The 16,281-nt window shown below is 37.5% G+C and overlaps 1 protein-coding gene across 1 annotated transcript; it reads right to left on the bottom strand.

The window, feature by feature from the left end:
• On the bottom strand, positions 1–10,408 carry LOC145494153 (uncharacterized). The gene is made up of 4 exons (XM_081473616.1): positions 10,309–10,408; positions 9,914–10,078; positions 366–686; positions 1–158 (listed from the first exon to the last, which is right to left on the bottom strand). Exons 1-4 carry the CDS (start codon positions 10,406–10,408, stop codon positions 1–3), a joined length of 744 nt encoding a protein of 247 aa, XP_081329742.1.
• Positions 10,409–16,281: the final 5,873 nt, after the last annotated feature.

The following is a 16,281-nucleotide window of genomic DNA, read 5'->3' as shown; positions in this document are numbered from 1 at the left end:
CTAGTTACCTAGTTTAGACATGTCACAACGAGCCAGGACTACCTCGCCAGGTTTAATTGAATTGAACCAGTAATTACCGCTGACTGCATCTTCTCCTTCACTCGCCCTGATCTCGGCGCACGACTCAGCTGGCAACTCGGCAACGGATCCAAGGGGAACTAAAAACAGAAAAGTCAAAAACATTGTTTTTTTCTCGGCGCTTTTCTGTCATTACTAAACACCACTATTGTTAAGCTCTTTCGACGAAAAGCTGCGGGCTTTGTTCGTAGTCCTCAGGATGTAATGAGATTCTGGGCACGCCTGTATACGACACAATTACTATCCTCAAAAAAAGATAGAGATGAACTGTCAAAGATGAACAATACCTCTTTTCCTGAATCGTTTAATATAGAAGCGATGGCTGTCCGGAACAAAATCTTCAGGTCTGGCTTCTTTGGTGCGGTTGTTCAACTCACATATGCCTTGGCTGATGACGTAGTTAAAGCTTTGACATCTGACGTCATCATCACACTTGTCTAAACAATTAAGCCAGATTCCGGTCTTCTCCTCGATAAAGGTATGTTCTTTTAACATCATGCCGCGGATGGAATATTCGCCTCGAATTATACACTGCTGAGCGTCCAGTTTATAAAACAGCTGAGACATCAGAAGCACCGTGATGGTCACACTTATGCCAGCTTCTGAAACTGTCAAATGGAAAGAAAAATATCGAGTCTTGCATAATATGTTTCTTGTACTTTATATAAAAAAATTAACTGTTAGATGCAAGCGAGCATCTCGGTCTATTATAGCTGAGTATCAATGAGCAGAAATAGCTCTGAATGGCAGCGACACAACACGCCATCTCTTATTATACGGCGTTGGTTGTAAGCAATCCTGTAAGTAATCTTGAAATAAATGTAAAAAAGACTATAAAATAATCATCTTGAAGCAGGTAATAGTCTTTACTTGAAACGTATTCGTCGAATTCTAGCCCTATACAGACAACAAGAAAATGAAACAGAAACACAAAAGGAGACAAGAATATCTCAAACAGAGGTGCTGCCTCGATCCGTTACACAATCTCAGTGCCGCTCTTTATCTAAGTAGCGGCTTGTGACGGAATCATTGAATTTAACTTCAATTTGTGAGAAAAAAGTGACAAAATAACGTTGCGTCCATAATAAAATTGAGAAATTTGAAAACACGGACTATGTTTCTACGGTTAGTCTTACCGTCTCCTCTAATCCTTTTCGGAAATGCTCTTCAAACAGACATCACGATAATCAAGCGATTTCCCTGTCAGAGTTTTCCTCAAACACAAATCAAAATGACCGGTAATTGTTGCGTTTCCAAAGTATTTCCAGCGTTGTTTCCAGTCGCGAAATTTCGGATTTCTTCATATTTTGCCCAAATCACCTCTATAATGAATTGTTTTCGAAAATACCCTTCAAAGGCCCTGACGCGCTTTAGTTTTTTCGAAATCCAGGAAAGTTCAAAAATCGCCATTATATCTGCCAGCCGCCGCCGAAAATGGCCGAAAATTGTGCATTTTGTTTTCGCTCGTACAGATCAACGCGAACATGTCTATCAATATATTTTGGCTAGCTCAGAATGCATATTTTGCTGTTTCTAAAGCATTCATTTGATTAGCAAAAGCTCCAAATGTTATAATATTTTAGGCCGATACAATTACCTTCATCGAAGCTCGTGAGCGAAAGGGCTAATTTTAGCTAATTTCAATACCATCAAAACCTCACTGGTGCACAGAATTTGAAGTCGAAACTGAAAAAGTACCCCTCAAGAGACATAAACGTGTGGTACATTTTGTTAAATTCGTCATTCGTGAAATCAACATGGAACTTGGCCAGCTACTTTCATCAAGAGCAAAACCAAGCGAATTTGGAAACCTTTTTTCATCAATAACGCATACGGATGCTTGTAAATTTTTTTTTCCTTATAGATTGACCACATGATTAGCTTTTGCAAACATTTGCAGTTAAATGAAAGTAGATCTTGCTTTTGGTGCATTGCAATGTTATGCAACATTATTTCGATCACCGACACGCGCATATCGCCCGAAACCTATGTGACTTCCGCCTATGTTTTTTTTTTTTTGAAGGTGACAACTGTAGCACACATTATTCGTTCAATATCGACTGTTTTAATTTTTGTGGAAGACCCACAGCCGAACCTGACTTCAAGAGAAAAAAAAAAGACATTTTTAAACGTGGAGCTTGAGTAAACAATCGATTACAGTTGCATCCATCACGTTTGGCGTAGGCAGCACAACCGTTTCACGTAGACAGGTACACTCTACTTCAATCATGATCAAAGCCTCTCAACTTGGAAGATGGATCGTCTGTAAACGGTGACAATATTGATGCCACTGACTTGAGGTTTAATCCGTAGGCTAACTTAAGGTTAAGTTAAAGCTCACTGGCGTTGTTACGAAATTATAGTGCAAAACGTAACGGTGAGAGAATACACGAGGAGATGTAACACTTTTGAAAACATTCACGAAGTTATCGGTCCGAGAGACAGAGTTATCCTCGTCCGAGAGACCGAGACAATTATCAAGAAAGTACCGCTTCCTGTGAAAGCAGGTAATAATTCTTATTTTTATTCCTCTTAGACTGCGCGTCGTTGGTCTCTATATCTGTTTGGTCTCTGTCTTATTGATATATTTTGATTTTGTTTGATCATTTCTTTTTTAAAGATAAAAGGGTTGAATACCAAGAAAATGTGGATGTCATATTTCATCCCTACTGATACCTCTCCAGAACGGCCGTCTAGAAAGGTTCGACTGTATTACCGTTAATAAAACGCGACATCCTTCCTATTCAACTTTAAAAAACAGGGATATTGTTCGTGCTTTTGGCATAGAAACGCACCGGGGAAATGGCTGGGATGGAAAAAGAAGGCCTACGAGACACTAGTCTTTAATGGATACGTGTTGATAATTTACGTATATATTCACTCCTACTACTTACTTTTTGAAAACTATATAGACTACAAAGTCAAACCTCCACTAACAGCCACGTCTCCACAGCGGACTCCTAGTCTACAACAGACACATTTTTTGTCCCGGTGGACAGCCACACATTCACTCTTATTTTTGCCTCTGAAATGCGCAAAATAAGGTTACAGTACATAATGCTTAACTATTTTATACCGCCTAATTATGGATGTAGAAGTTTGCTATGTCAATAATTGCGAATTCTCAAGGTAAAACAAAGGAAATTTTAGCTCTTCTGAGTGGCCGATTTTTCTGCTAACTATTTCCCGGCTAACGAGGTATAGATATGGGCACTCTCCATTCGACCAAAAAATTTCAGGCCAAAAATGTCCTGACTTTGTGAAGCCTTTCCAAGGAAATTTCCGTTCCATTCGCGTCTGTTTCGAAAATTTCGGAACTTTTGGTTTTGTGGCAAGCGCCCATATTATAGTCTATATAGTTTAGCAGAAAGCAACAGGGGTGAATATGTATGTAAACCCACAGCGCGTATCTGAAATCTGATGCCCTCTAGGCCTCCTTTGTCCTTTTTGTATTCCAGCCCTATCAACGGTGCATTTCTTTTCAAAAAAATTAGTCATTGTGGTTCATGTTCTCCAGACAACGCAAAAATTGGTCATTTCACGTCGTTGTTTTGTAGAGGACGGCAAGGAAATGTACCAAGAATTGTAACGCACTCGCACAGCTATTGTTTTGCTCATTAAACCTTTTGTTCAGTGACGTTCCAAATGTCGTTGCCGTCGTGATTTTCTTATATTCCCTACTCTCACTAACGCTCTCTATCTAGGGAGCGGTTAGTGGGGGAATCATTCAAATTTACTTCATGTTGTGAGAAAAAGAGATGAAAAACTCAGGCTGCGTGCACACTACAATGGAGAAATTTGAAAACACGGCTATCTTTCTATGGTTAAGACTACCGCCTCCTCCAACCCATCATGAAACGTTCTTCAAACAGGAGGAATTTCAAAACACGGCTATCTTTCTAACGTTTAATCCATCCAAAATGACCGCCTGCGTTTTCCAAATTTTTCCAGCGTAGCGTGCAAGGAAAACATTTACTATGTTTTTAGGTATGCTCTGTTGTATTAATAACCTGTAACGCTGATGTTTTTGCTGGAAAAGAGCTGGTTAAATTTATTTACGCATCCCCTTAACTTTTTGTTTGCTTTCTTCAACTCACTGAATCCAAGATATCGCTCACTTAGACAAAAAGAAGACAAAAAAGCTCAACAAATACACAAAACGAAAGAAAACAAATGAAACGCTTGAGTTCGCTCGCTCAAGAGAAAACCATATACTCGCCTATAGACCGCAACATACGTAAACAACAAAGATGATTTCCGCATAATTTAACTTAATTGAGGGGTTTTAATGATGACATACGGTAATTTTACACGGTGAAGAAAGTGGGTATTTCAAATCCACCTGTTACTGGTAATAACTTCCTTTTTTAATTGTCGAGTGCCTTCGAGCACGTAAGAAGTCGTTTTTATTTTGTGACTACAGAAATCAAACGATAATTACCTTTATAACAAAAGACTGACCGACAAAACTGTGACACAACTCATGGGCATAAAGTTCCTATTTTTGTTTATGATTAAATTCAGATAATATACTTCTTAACAACAGCATTACGTATAGTAGGATATGTTTGTTATGACTATAACAAGAAAGCCCGCACTTCGATTATTTGCCGTTTAAACTCCAAATTTCCGTGCCTTTCAAAGGTTTTTGAAAGATCTGTCCTCAAAGATTACACAAAATGCGAAGCAATGGGTGTCAGATTAATTACCTTGCCGATTTTATTAACAAAAAATGCAGCATCACCCTTTTTTTTTTTTTTTTTTTTTTGGCGATAGAATACAAACTAGACACGCATTTCACAGATCCCTTTTCCCATCTAGTGAGAAAATAGCTGGTGTTGATATTCTAGCTTCCTCTTCGTCTTTATTTATGTGCTGACAGAGAATTATTTTTAAGAACCGTGTTTGATGCTATAAGATAAAAGCGAGTAGCAATTTCTCGTACGAACTGTTGTAAAGAATTATGCGTCGGCAATCGTGTTAAAAGGCGCTGTTACACTGGGTTATAAACATGCCTCGCATTGCTGTAACGAAAACGTGCGAGACATGTCCAATTCAGGGAGTGTTGCACTAGACAACGCCTCGTTCAATTTGCAATTTGCAAATTGCGTCGTAGATGCGCAACAAAATTGTGAGACAAATTACAAATAACTTCCGCTAGATTTATTCAAACGTTATTTCTGGAAAACTTAGCGATGATGCTTCAAGAACTTGAAATCTACATGAAAATGGTTTTCTTTATCTTACAGTATTTTGACATTACAACTATCGGCTTTAAAATACCAAAGAGTGCTAAATAAACAAAGCTTCCACGAAAGACAAAGAAGACAAAAATGACTGAGCTACAACTTTTAGAAGTTTAGTTTCCCAATTTATCACCAAAGGCTGTGATCTAGATCATAGTCTCTTAATTATCACCATCGTTACCATCTTTATCGAGAAAACTATTGAACTAAATAAGTACATTTATATTTTTGCATGAGTCTTATCTTTTAAACTTTTCGCGTATCGTCAATTAAGGACCGAATTCGAAATTGCTTTCGCAAAGAGACAGACAGGAGATAAAAATGTTCCCAAAAAAACATATTTTTCTCCGTTTTTGTGAGTGATTAATGAAGTATCGTGTCAGTTTTACCTGAGAAAATTTTATCATGACAATTTTGCGTGATCTTTGCGAATTCTAACTGAAAATATTGACGGCGTTCAGACAAATCCGGACAAACTCAAATTCTTGGTCGAATTGGAATTTTAAAATGTCGGTCTTCATAAAGATAGCAAAATAGGAGTACCCGGAAGAAAACATGACCGAGAAGAAGAGGTTGAAGAGAAGAACGAACAATAAACTCAATCCGCTTATGAGGCAGAGTTTGGGATGCCAGCCCAGACAAGCTGATGTTAGGATACACTAAGTAGGAGAGTATAAAACGCGATTTAAAGGCTATCAATGTAAATGTAAGACATTTTGGAACTCACCCTCCGCTTGCGTTGGACGAAGCATTATTGAAATCGATGACACAAAAACGAGGAGGGCAGAAACATTCATTTTTAAACCGCAACGAACGTCTTCAGTTCTCAAGTCTTATGGAAAGTCTGGCGTTGTGAAGTCGAAATAACAGCTCATTACAAGTCAACACTGAAATAAGAGATGGCGTGTTTTATCTCTGTCATTCAGAGCTATTTCTGCTCATGTCAGTTTGACTCCTCCTACTTTTACTAAGAGTTCCCGTTTAAATTACTCACTTATTATGTAAACAAAATATTTCTATCTGCCGGTTTTTCAACTAAGCTTACAGGAAGAAATTCCTTCTTGGGCTCCTTTATTTTAACAATTTATTTCTTTTCGGCTTGTTTATGAGTGAATGTTTTATTCCAAAGAAATATACGTTCCAAACTCATGTTTTTAACAATGAATTTCCTTGGCACTCACCTCGTTCCCTACCTTTATTTTTGTACTTTATTGAAAATTTAAACATTAATCTCGCTGTTTTTCCGCTAATATATTGTTTTCTAGTTCAAGGTGGCTCGTGATTAATCAAACTGAATATTGAATAAATCATCTATGTTAGGACGTTATTGCAACTTCGAGCTAAGCTTGTAATTAATTCAATTTAAAAAGTAGTAATGATAATATGACTTTTTAATAAATAGGAAGAATGTTGAACATTATATTCTGCAGGCCTCCATGCACATAAGATGGCTACAAGTTAGTTAAATGCCATTCACGAAATTGAATTTACATCATGCTTCATCAGTATTTTTGCATTTTATGTCTCGTGGGAAATGGTAAGATAGTATATTGAGCTAAAGCGACCTTCACACGGCAAACTTAAGTTGGCAAACTCGTACCTTCACACGTCGAACTCGCGTCAAATCACAACACGTGGTAATTTGCAACATGGCCGACTTAGTGCAGTGGCACTCACGTCGAACAGTGAAACAGGAGAAGAGAAGAGAAGAGACAGAAAGGTTTGGACGAAACCCAGTTTGTCCGCTGGCTCCTCCATTTTCTTTTGTGTGTTTTTAGTATCTTTGTAGACTACAGATGAATCGTTTCACACAGCCAGACAATTGTGAACCTCTTCGATAAATTTAAAAGTGGCCTCATGTTCATCTTGAATTGCGTCCGCCACTTTGTGAAGTGTTACGCAAATAAATCAAGTGAACAGAGCGCGTGTTTTGATTGGTTGACAGTTAACAACACTTGTTTGCCAGTCGTTCACACATCAGAAACGAGTTTACCAACACGAAAAAGTTGGTGAAAAAGTTGACGAGAGTAGAGGCAAGTTCTATTTGTCGCCAACAGTTTGCCAACGTGTTTGCGTACTGTATTTGGGCCGTTCACACACACCAACTTGAGTTTGCCAACTACGAGTTTGCCACCTTTAATTTGCCGTGTGAAGGCCGCTTAACACCAGCTGGAGATGTGAAGTCCAAATAGCAGCCCATTACAAGCCAACACTGTGTAATAAGAGATGGCTTGTCTTGTCTCTGTCATTCAGAGCTATTTCTGCTCGTAGCAGTTTGACTCCTCCTGCTCCTACCATAAAGACTTCCTGTTTAAATTATTACGCACTTGTTATGTGAATAAAATATTTCTATCTGGTTTGTCAACTACCCTTACAGGAACAAGTTTCTTCTTGCATGCCTGAGTTAAAGTTATATTCTAATGAAAGGAACGTTCGAAACTCATGTTTTAACAATCGTTCTGTTAAAATCCTGGAAATTTGAGGGCATTTTCCGTGTTCTCTATCTTTGTTTTGGTACTTTATTGCGAACTAAACATTGATTTCGTTGTTTTCCTCTTAATGAGTTGTTGTTGTTGTTGTTGTTGTTTTTTTTCTTTTTTTTTTGAAGTTGGTTCATGATAAACCTGGCCTGAATGTTGAATACATATCTATATCAGGACGTCATTGCGACTTCGACTGTTAGCTGAATATATTCCTCGATTTTGGTAACGTTTTGACAAAAGGTAGGATGTTGAACATCATATTTCACAGGCCTACGTGCGTGCGATTCTTATACGTTAAAATTTACTTAATTAATTAATTAATTAAACGCCATTCGAACGACTGAATTTAAATTTATTCTTTTCCCTTTGACAAACATATTGTCCGTTTCTAATTTTGCCATACTCGTGAAAAAATATTATCAGGCGTCAAGTTACGCTTACAATGTAAATATGACAAACTTTATTTTTTCGAAGGCGTTTCACTTTGTTTTTCGAGCAAAAAAACACAAGTTTTTTTCGTAAAAATAAAAATACTACAGTCAAACATCCCGTAAGCACATACGGGAGGTGGTCGCTTACGAGAGCTCAGACCATTTTGTCGGTCAAAATTTTGCGTCATTAGCATATGGTAACTGCAGAGAATTACCCGCGTTTTAAATGTCGTATTCATGTGAAAAGTCAATTTCGAGAAAAAAAACCGATACTTTCCGTTGAGAAAATTTCCATCTCTTGTACTACCTAGGAATGCGATGATGTTACCACATCTTACGATGTGTTTTATTATCCAATTTTTGCCCTATCATTTGTCAAATGGACGTTCACTGGAGGTTTAAAACAACAGAAACTTTCAAGCTTTTAGCTCTAAAGTGGTCGCGGTCGTTTACGAGAGGTGGTCGATTACAAGAGGTTCAAAATATAGTGATCTGACTTTTGGTATTCTGGAAAACTGGTCGCTGAGGAGAGACGGTCACTTATGAGAGGTTGTCGCAATCGGAGGTTCGACTGTACACTACATGTTATTATGTCATGCACTCTTGGTCTACAGGCAAACCAACAACAGACGACCACACGTAAAATTTGCGAGTTAAAAAGTTAACCCTTGGTAACCACGCACTGAATGGTAATTTCATTTCTGGTCGGTGCGGAGTGGACGACGGTTAGAAGTAGCAAGGAATGACGGGCCTGCACGACTTCTAACAATGGAAACTTTTGAACCATGTGCGTAATCTTTGACCCCTTGGCTTGGGAGAAGTTCTTAGACTTTTACGCACTAACTCTTCAAGAACAATATTTGAAGAGAACATTATTAAATTCAAATCACGTCTCCTTGCTAGAGGTTATCCAAAAAATCTGATTGAGACACTCCAATCAGATATCAAATTCACAGAAAGGGTATCAGCGCTACAACAAAAACACGAAAGCCGAAAAGATATCTTGCCTTTTGTAACACAATATCAACCGTCAGTGCCTAATCTCAAACATGTTTTAATGCAAAAATGGCACTTGATACAAAACCAGCCTTCTCTACGGCAAATTTTCATAGAGCCACCACTCATATCTTTTAAAAGAGGGAAATCCCTTAAAGACATACTCGTAAGAGCGAAATTATAAAGGGGTCAAAGATTGCGCACATGGTTCAAAAGTTTCCATTGTTAGAAGTCGTGCAGGCCTGTCATTCCTTGCTACTTCCTACTCCGACATGCGCAGAACATTGACGGAAGTCATTTGTTTCCGGTAGCCGTTGCAATCTGTCACGGTCGTCCTTGCTAAAGGTCTGTCTCCTCCAGAAGGCTCGTCTGTATACTGAACAATAAGGAACCATTCAATATTTATGCCTGGGGGAAGGAGATGGCACAAAAGAGGGGGGATCATCAAAAAATTAAGAAATGAAGAGGGGGTGACTAAAATAAATAGGCATGACAGGTGTGGGGAGGGGGGGGGGGGCTATGTATTTCTTTTCGCCATATGGAGCATACCGGTGAACACTTCCAAACAGTCCACTTACATGGGTCAACTAATACAAAAAAAGTCACGACAGTGAGATAACGACCTCACAATATTGCGCTCAGATCGGGCTTGGCCAGAGACCTGTGTTACAATAGATACTCTGCCACTGTTGGTTTCCTTTAGAATCACTCTCGCTTTCCGATGAATCAGAGCTGCAAAGATGCAAAATAACGATATCATCTTCGCTGTCACTTTCCGCATCAGAACTGCTTTCCATATCATTGTCACTGGTATCATCTTGTCGCTGCCGCTGCGCTCGTGCCGCTGAAGAGAGACATGGGTATCAAGTACCTAACCTATTCTAATCAAGGCATGTGCAGTGAACCGTCGCACCTTATCTTTTTTTTTTTTTTTTTTTTTTTTTTTGCCCTTTAATTGAAGGTTGAAATGACTGACGGATACTTGTCAAGCTTCTGGATACTTAATTGCTCAACTTTACCAGTGCGACAAAGAGTGTTCCAATCATAGTCTTCGACGCATTTCTGTTGTTTTACTTGCGTTTCCTGTTGTCTCTGCTCGCATTTCTAACATCATGTATCTGCTTAAGTTTCCATCCTGTCTTGCAGGTTTTTTAGCATTATTTTCTGTAGACATGCCTCTAATAATATAGTTCTTTGCTGTTTCATTCAAACAGTGTTTTTGGACTGAACAATTTGCCTGGCAGAAATTGAATGAAAATGTGAGGCCTGTTCTAATTATATATTTCTTTCATTATCTATATTTATATTTCTTTATATTTTATTTCTTCCAAGCACTACCTTGGAATTCATCACCAAAATTGTCAACTGGAACAAAGAGTAACAGCTATTTCAAGTACTTGTATACAGACCTAAACCATCAAAGCACCAAGTATTTCACCAAAATACTCCCAGACATGTACGAACATACACAATCCTATTTCCTGGATAACATGACAAAGTACCTTTACAAGGAAAGGGAAAACAGATTTCAAACCAAAAAATATTTTGTAAAGCTCAAGCATGACATGAGTTTACTTTTTTCTGAAACAAATGAAGTCTCCTGTTTTAAATCTATGAGAATGTCCCCGACACAACTAAGGCCTAATCATATAGGCATTGTGTCCAAAGATGTTAAAAAATTCGAAAAAATTATGTTCTAAATGAAAAAGGAAGAAAATAACATCCCATCTAATTTGGGGACACTTTTTAACAGAAATAAACTTAAGCCATGGGCCAGTGAGCAATATCAGTATACTAAAGCAGTCCAAGAGGAGCTTGCTCAAATGAAAGGAGATGTCAGTGACAAATAAGAGAAGTTTTTAAGCATAAAGCGAAGTCTTGACCGAGCCTTCAAAGGTTTGCTAAATGAGACAGGAATGAAGAACGGAAGACAAAAAAAGAAAGAAAAGAAAAGAGAAGGTGAAAAGGGCAAGAAAGAGCGCCTAAACAAAATCCAAGAAGAAGCAAGGCGCAAAATCATCAAACGTGATTCTGAGGAAGCTTACAAGTGTATTACAAAACAAATACTTCTGTTATATGTACTAGAAAAATTGAGAGCAGACTGGCACAAAGCTCGATTGGCATCCAGAAGCAAGGATATGTGCACTTGCGCTTATGCAAAGCTCACCGATTAAGAATTAGAAGCAAACTGCCATGAAGAGGAAGGACATAGTGAAGAAGAAGTGAAAAGTGAAAAAGATGATTGCAAAGAAAGAAAGAAGTGGTGGAGAATAATAAAGAATTCAATGAAAGAAATCAAGTGTCATTGTCAGAGAGAACCGGGCAGTACCAAAAGATCGAGGTCGGCCGTTTACCTTCATCTTTTCACAGTATAAAAGCTATCTGAAAAGATTAACAGCCATGACATTTAAAGGAATTTTATTTAGTTTAGCATTCTGAAACGTGTACATGAGTTTTTCTAAAACAAACATATATTTACAGATTTATTGCATTCATGTCTGGATGGTACAAATGTCTCAACTATCGAGTTTAGAGATTGTACGTCCAATTTAATCAATTCAATCCTGACTTTATCCACCCTCATTACCATCCAAATCTCTACAAGTAGGCTCTTCAGTCGTTATTAACAGACTAGAAAAATCTATAAGAAGACAAGTCATTCTTCGCCGTATTTCTTATACGTTTAACACTAACGGCAAGTTAATTTTTAAAACGAACCATGGTTAAGTGGCATGTTTTGATTTCCCAACAGAAACACATTTCGAGATAAGATCATTACGTTCCATCCAGACTTCTGGCACATTTAAACAATGAAACAATATTTACACCGACAGGTTATAACTGTATCATGCATTCAGAAAAAATGCTTTAATTTACTAACACAGAGGTTTTTACCCTAAATTCCCAAGGTAATTCACATTAATTTGTTTTGATTTTGCCTCGCTACGCTTAGTGATTGGTTTAAAAGCCTAGCGCCACATTTTCAAGCAATCCTAGCTAAGCCTCGCTCGCATATCTTATCTCGAGTTCGTATTCGTGCTCAATATTGCTTCAGTCGAATGTCTGTGTCCTTTTTGATTGGTCAAAGTGATTACCTTGGTTGTCGTTTTACCACAGTCAGTTAAAAACCTCTCTATGGGTTGAATATTAAAATATGTTGGATAAGTCATTACTAAACGTTGTATTGTACCTAATGTATTTAATTAATACTGCACTAAGATGGCATTGGGCCCCAGTGTAGCGTGATAGCGCGCAAGTCATTTGTACATTTTGAAAATTGTATTTAGATTGAAAATTAATTGGTTTCTGCTGGAATGTGTAAGAGTACTAATAACTTCGTGGGATGCAAATTTAACCAGGAAAGAAATTTGGTGGGATAAGAGTTAGTTTCATCCTCAACTTGAGTTTTCATTTAAGTTAATTTGTTGCTATTTGAAATCTACTTTTGCATCATAAACAAATTAATCAACAATAATTCCAACGCTTTTCTTTTGACTCCTGGTGCCTTTTGTCGCACGGAAAACTTGACAAAAGCACTATCATGGTACTGGCCCTTTGAATAACTTTAGCGCTGCGGTAGATATACCTAAACATACATGTGTATGTATAACTTAGTTGTACTAAACCCATTAAACATTACATTATTTTGAGTAACAAGGTGAATAATAATTACTGTTATAATAAAAAGAGTCCTTACTCATAGTTTTAAATAGACGTGAAAACTTACAAGCTACTTATAGAGTTAAAAACTGTCCCAATAATAACAATTTTTAACTATAATCCAACTTGTAAGCAAGGCAATTTTGGGCATTTTGTAGTTTCGGCCAGAAATTTTCTTGTATCCACTATATTTAAACTGTAAGGCAAATGAGAATAGCAAGAAAGGAGTATTGATATTCATTACTAACATATGCACAATCAAATAACAAAGGTACTGGACGTATATCTATAAGTGACAATCGTCTGTTTAAATACCTTACACGATGTTAGCACTACAGCTTAAATATATTTACAAAATTAAAGTAAGGAATTTGATCATTCCCTGAAAGATGCCTGTCTGTGGAAATAACTTCGTTGCCTGGAGGCTATCACAGAGGAGTTAACTAAGGAATATGAAGTCTAAGATTGCCAAATAATGTCCTAATGACGTAAGGCAAAATCCTTGAAGAATTAAACAAAGTTTAATGTCAATTGATGTGATAAAAACTGAAATTTTCATATCAATCTGATCAGAAAAGTGGAAACACCAAAAAGAATTTTGAGACAGATGTTGGGCTAAAAGAAAGAGGAGACTTGCAAACTGAATTGTTTCTTGGTTAGATTACCGAAGGAAGAGTCTTTTTGATAGAGTGAGGAAACAGGCAAAATGTCTGAAAGAGATTTCTTTTGTTGGCCTCTTAATATCACACAATTTACCAGCTCAACATGCTGCAATAGAAATCAGCAGCCTTGGTACTTTCAGAGATGAGATAATTTCTTTTGTAAAATCCGCCATATTGTACCTAGAGAGTTCTACCACCGTCATTCCATATCAGCCGGCATTTTGAGGCGTGCAAGGAATTCGTAATTCTCTCCTCTCTACCCTTCCTGTACAGGGGTCTGACGCTATCGCATTCATTGGTACTACGGCGGCTAAAACCGTGAGCCAAAAACTTTGTCACCCCTTGTGTTAATATTTCACAACGTCGTCTGCTTCCTTTCGTAAATCCGACAAAACCTTAGTGGTTTGTGTCTTCGAAATAGCCGCTAGTGTGGCTTAAATACAGGCGTTTAGTGTATGTTTGTAAAACTTCCTGAACACTTCTACTACTAGTTTAGTGTTTAATTTTAAATTTAAAAAGATCAAACCCAAATTTAAAAGGAAACAAAAAAACATTGTAAATGAAAAAAAAAAAAAATGGTGAACCTTCTCGGTCTGCTTATACTATAGAGACTAGACTGAACTACTCAGTTGAATTTACGAGAAGTTATTATTTTATACAAAATTGATTGTATCATGCCTAGGATGTAAGCAAATTTCTAATTTTGATGTTATTACTGTCTGGGCAATAGCCAACCACGTTTACTAAAGAACTTTTATCATTCCCGACAGGTGATTAACTAGATACATTTTTTAAAAACCAAATTGAACGAAAACAAACAAGTAAACAACCGTAGAAAACCAAAAGTTTACCTACACCAGCTAAAAACGAATTATACCTATTGTATACGGCTTACAATTTCAATCAAAACTGGTTAAAAAAAGTGTTGAATAACTTTTAAACCGATACGAATAGCAGTTCTCCAGAGAAGACAACGTAATCTTGTTCAGTGCAATCAAGAAACACATTGCTACTCGAGCTCCTGCGTTCTAATCAAAATTTTTTGTAAAGTGAACAGAAGTTATAAATGTTTTAAATAATCCTCACGTTTCACAAATTATACAAATGACTGAATATTGGACATCAGAGTTCAAGTTTTTGTAATCACACTCTATTTCTCTAGAAACGAGAGCAAACGGATTGCTCAAATCACCGACAAGAACAGGCGCTCGAGAGGCGTTCAAAATCGACCTGTTTTGATTCAATTACTTTACCGGGCCAAAATAAATTTCCTAGTAGCTCTCTTATACGACAAAATGTGCAAGTCATAACAAATCATCTTGAACAACTAATTCCTTTAAAGCCTTTACTTTCGTTAAGAGAATGCGAGTTACATTGCTAATGCTATTGGCATTGATATGATTGCTGTTTATCTACTAACCTTCCTTGCAACGTTACAGTATCTTGCCTTAGAAAACAGGCGTCTTATGTCACTGGGCGCCCTCAAGTCTTCTCCAGAGAAACGCCCGAAACTCGATGTGCATTTCGTTTGTTTACAGCGGTCAGATTGTTCGTAATCCAGGTTTAAGAGTTGATGGATTAAAGTATTCTTTCATGGGCAAAGTATTTCCTTTGCTAATTTTTAGAGGGCTTAGAGCTTGTAAGCCGTCGTCAAAACTGGGGAAAAAAAGAAATGGCTAAAGTTTATAAATAAGTAACACTAATTTTGGACTTGCTTGGTCATGCTTTGAACAACCAGCCCTTGGTTAAGTTTTACTGCAGGTAATCATGTCTAGAAGAATCCTGCTTGCTTGGCACTACAAGAGACTATGATCTAAGTCTCTTGCCAATACTAGTCAACTGAAGCTAACTGAAACATACACATGCTATGACCGGATTAGTCAGTGCTGCAATATCGGACATCACAAACACCTAGGTTTCCCAACATGTAGATATAGTAGGAGCTGCAGTTTTTTACTTGAATGAAGAACGAGCTTTTGCAACAGCCTCCAGACCGGTGAATGCAGACTTTTCTTGTGACTGTACCCTCAGCCACTGTAGGATGATTTTCACTCAACCAGGCAGGAAAGCTTGTATCACATCTGTAAATCGGTGGACATATAGTCACCATTTTTGTGCCTGCAGCTCCTTGGAAGCGATACCAGCCATTGAGTGTGTTGTCACATTTGGGGTTTACTGTTACGTAGTCATATCTTCTTTCCGCATCTGTCAGATTTTGGTAGTTCTTACATATGTCAACTAAAAAAAACAAACAAAGTAATACGTAAATAACTCTCCCCTGATCCGTAGATACCTCTGTCGTGCTGTGTCGTTGGGTGTTACTTGTAGTTTGAATACAATCACTTCATATATTTTGTTCAATTTTACATCACTTTATTGCATCCCGTCATGCACAAACATTTCTATATGATTTGGTCTTCGTTTCCATTTTTCCTGGGAACAAGGTTGTAAAAAGATCTCGCCACCGAAATATAGCTTCTACAATAGGTATTAATTACCACCTTTTTGTCTGTTTATACGAGAAAATCTTCATATTTAATTTACATTTTAAATTTCCGGTTCAAATGTTGTTGGATAACCTGTAGATAAGCCATAGCTGAATCAATTTGTCCTTCAGGCAATGATATTTATCGGCTCTAAGTGCAAGAACATCGCAATCAGCGCCAGTGTTTCTCCACTAAGGTATGTTGACTCTCTGGCATTGGATAAACCGCTGGAGGAATAC

The sequence above is a fragment of the Orbicella franksi genome, chromosome 8 (genome assembly GCF_964199315.1).
Source record: "Orbicella franksi chromosome 8, jaOrbFran1.1, whole genome shotgun sequence".
In the NCBI taxonomy this organism is placed as follows: domain Eukaryota; kingdom Metazoa; phylum Cnidaria; class Anthozoa; order Scleractinia; family Merulinidae; genus Orbicella; species Orbicella franksi.
Note: the sequence above shows the minus strand (reverse complement) of the source record. Positions and strands in the feature narration are given on the sequence as shown.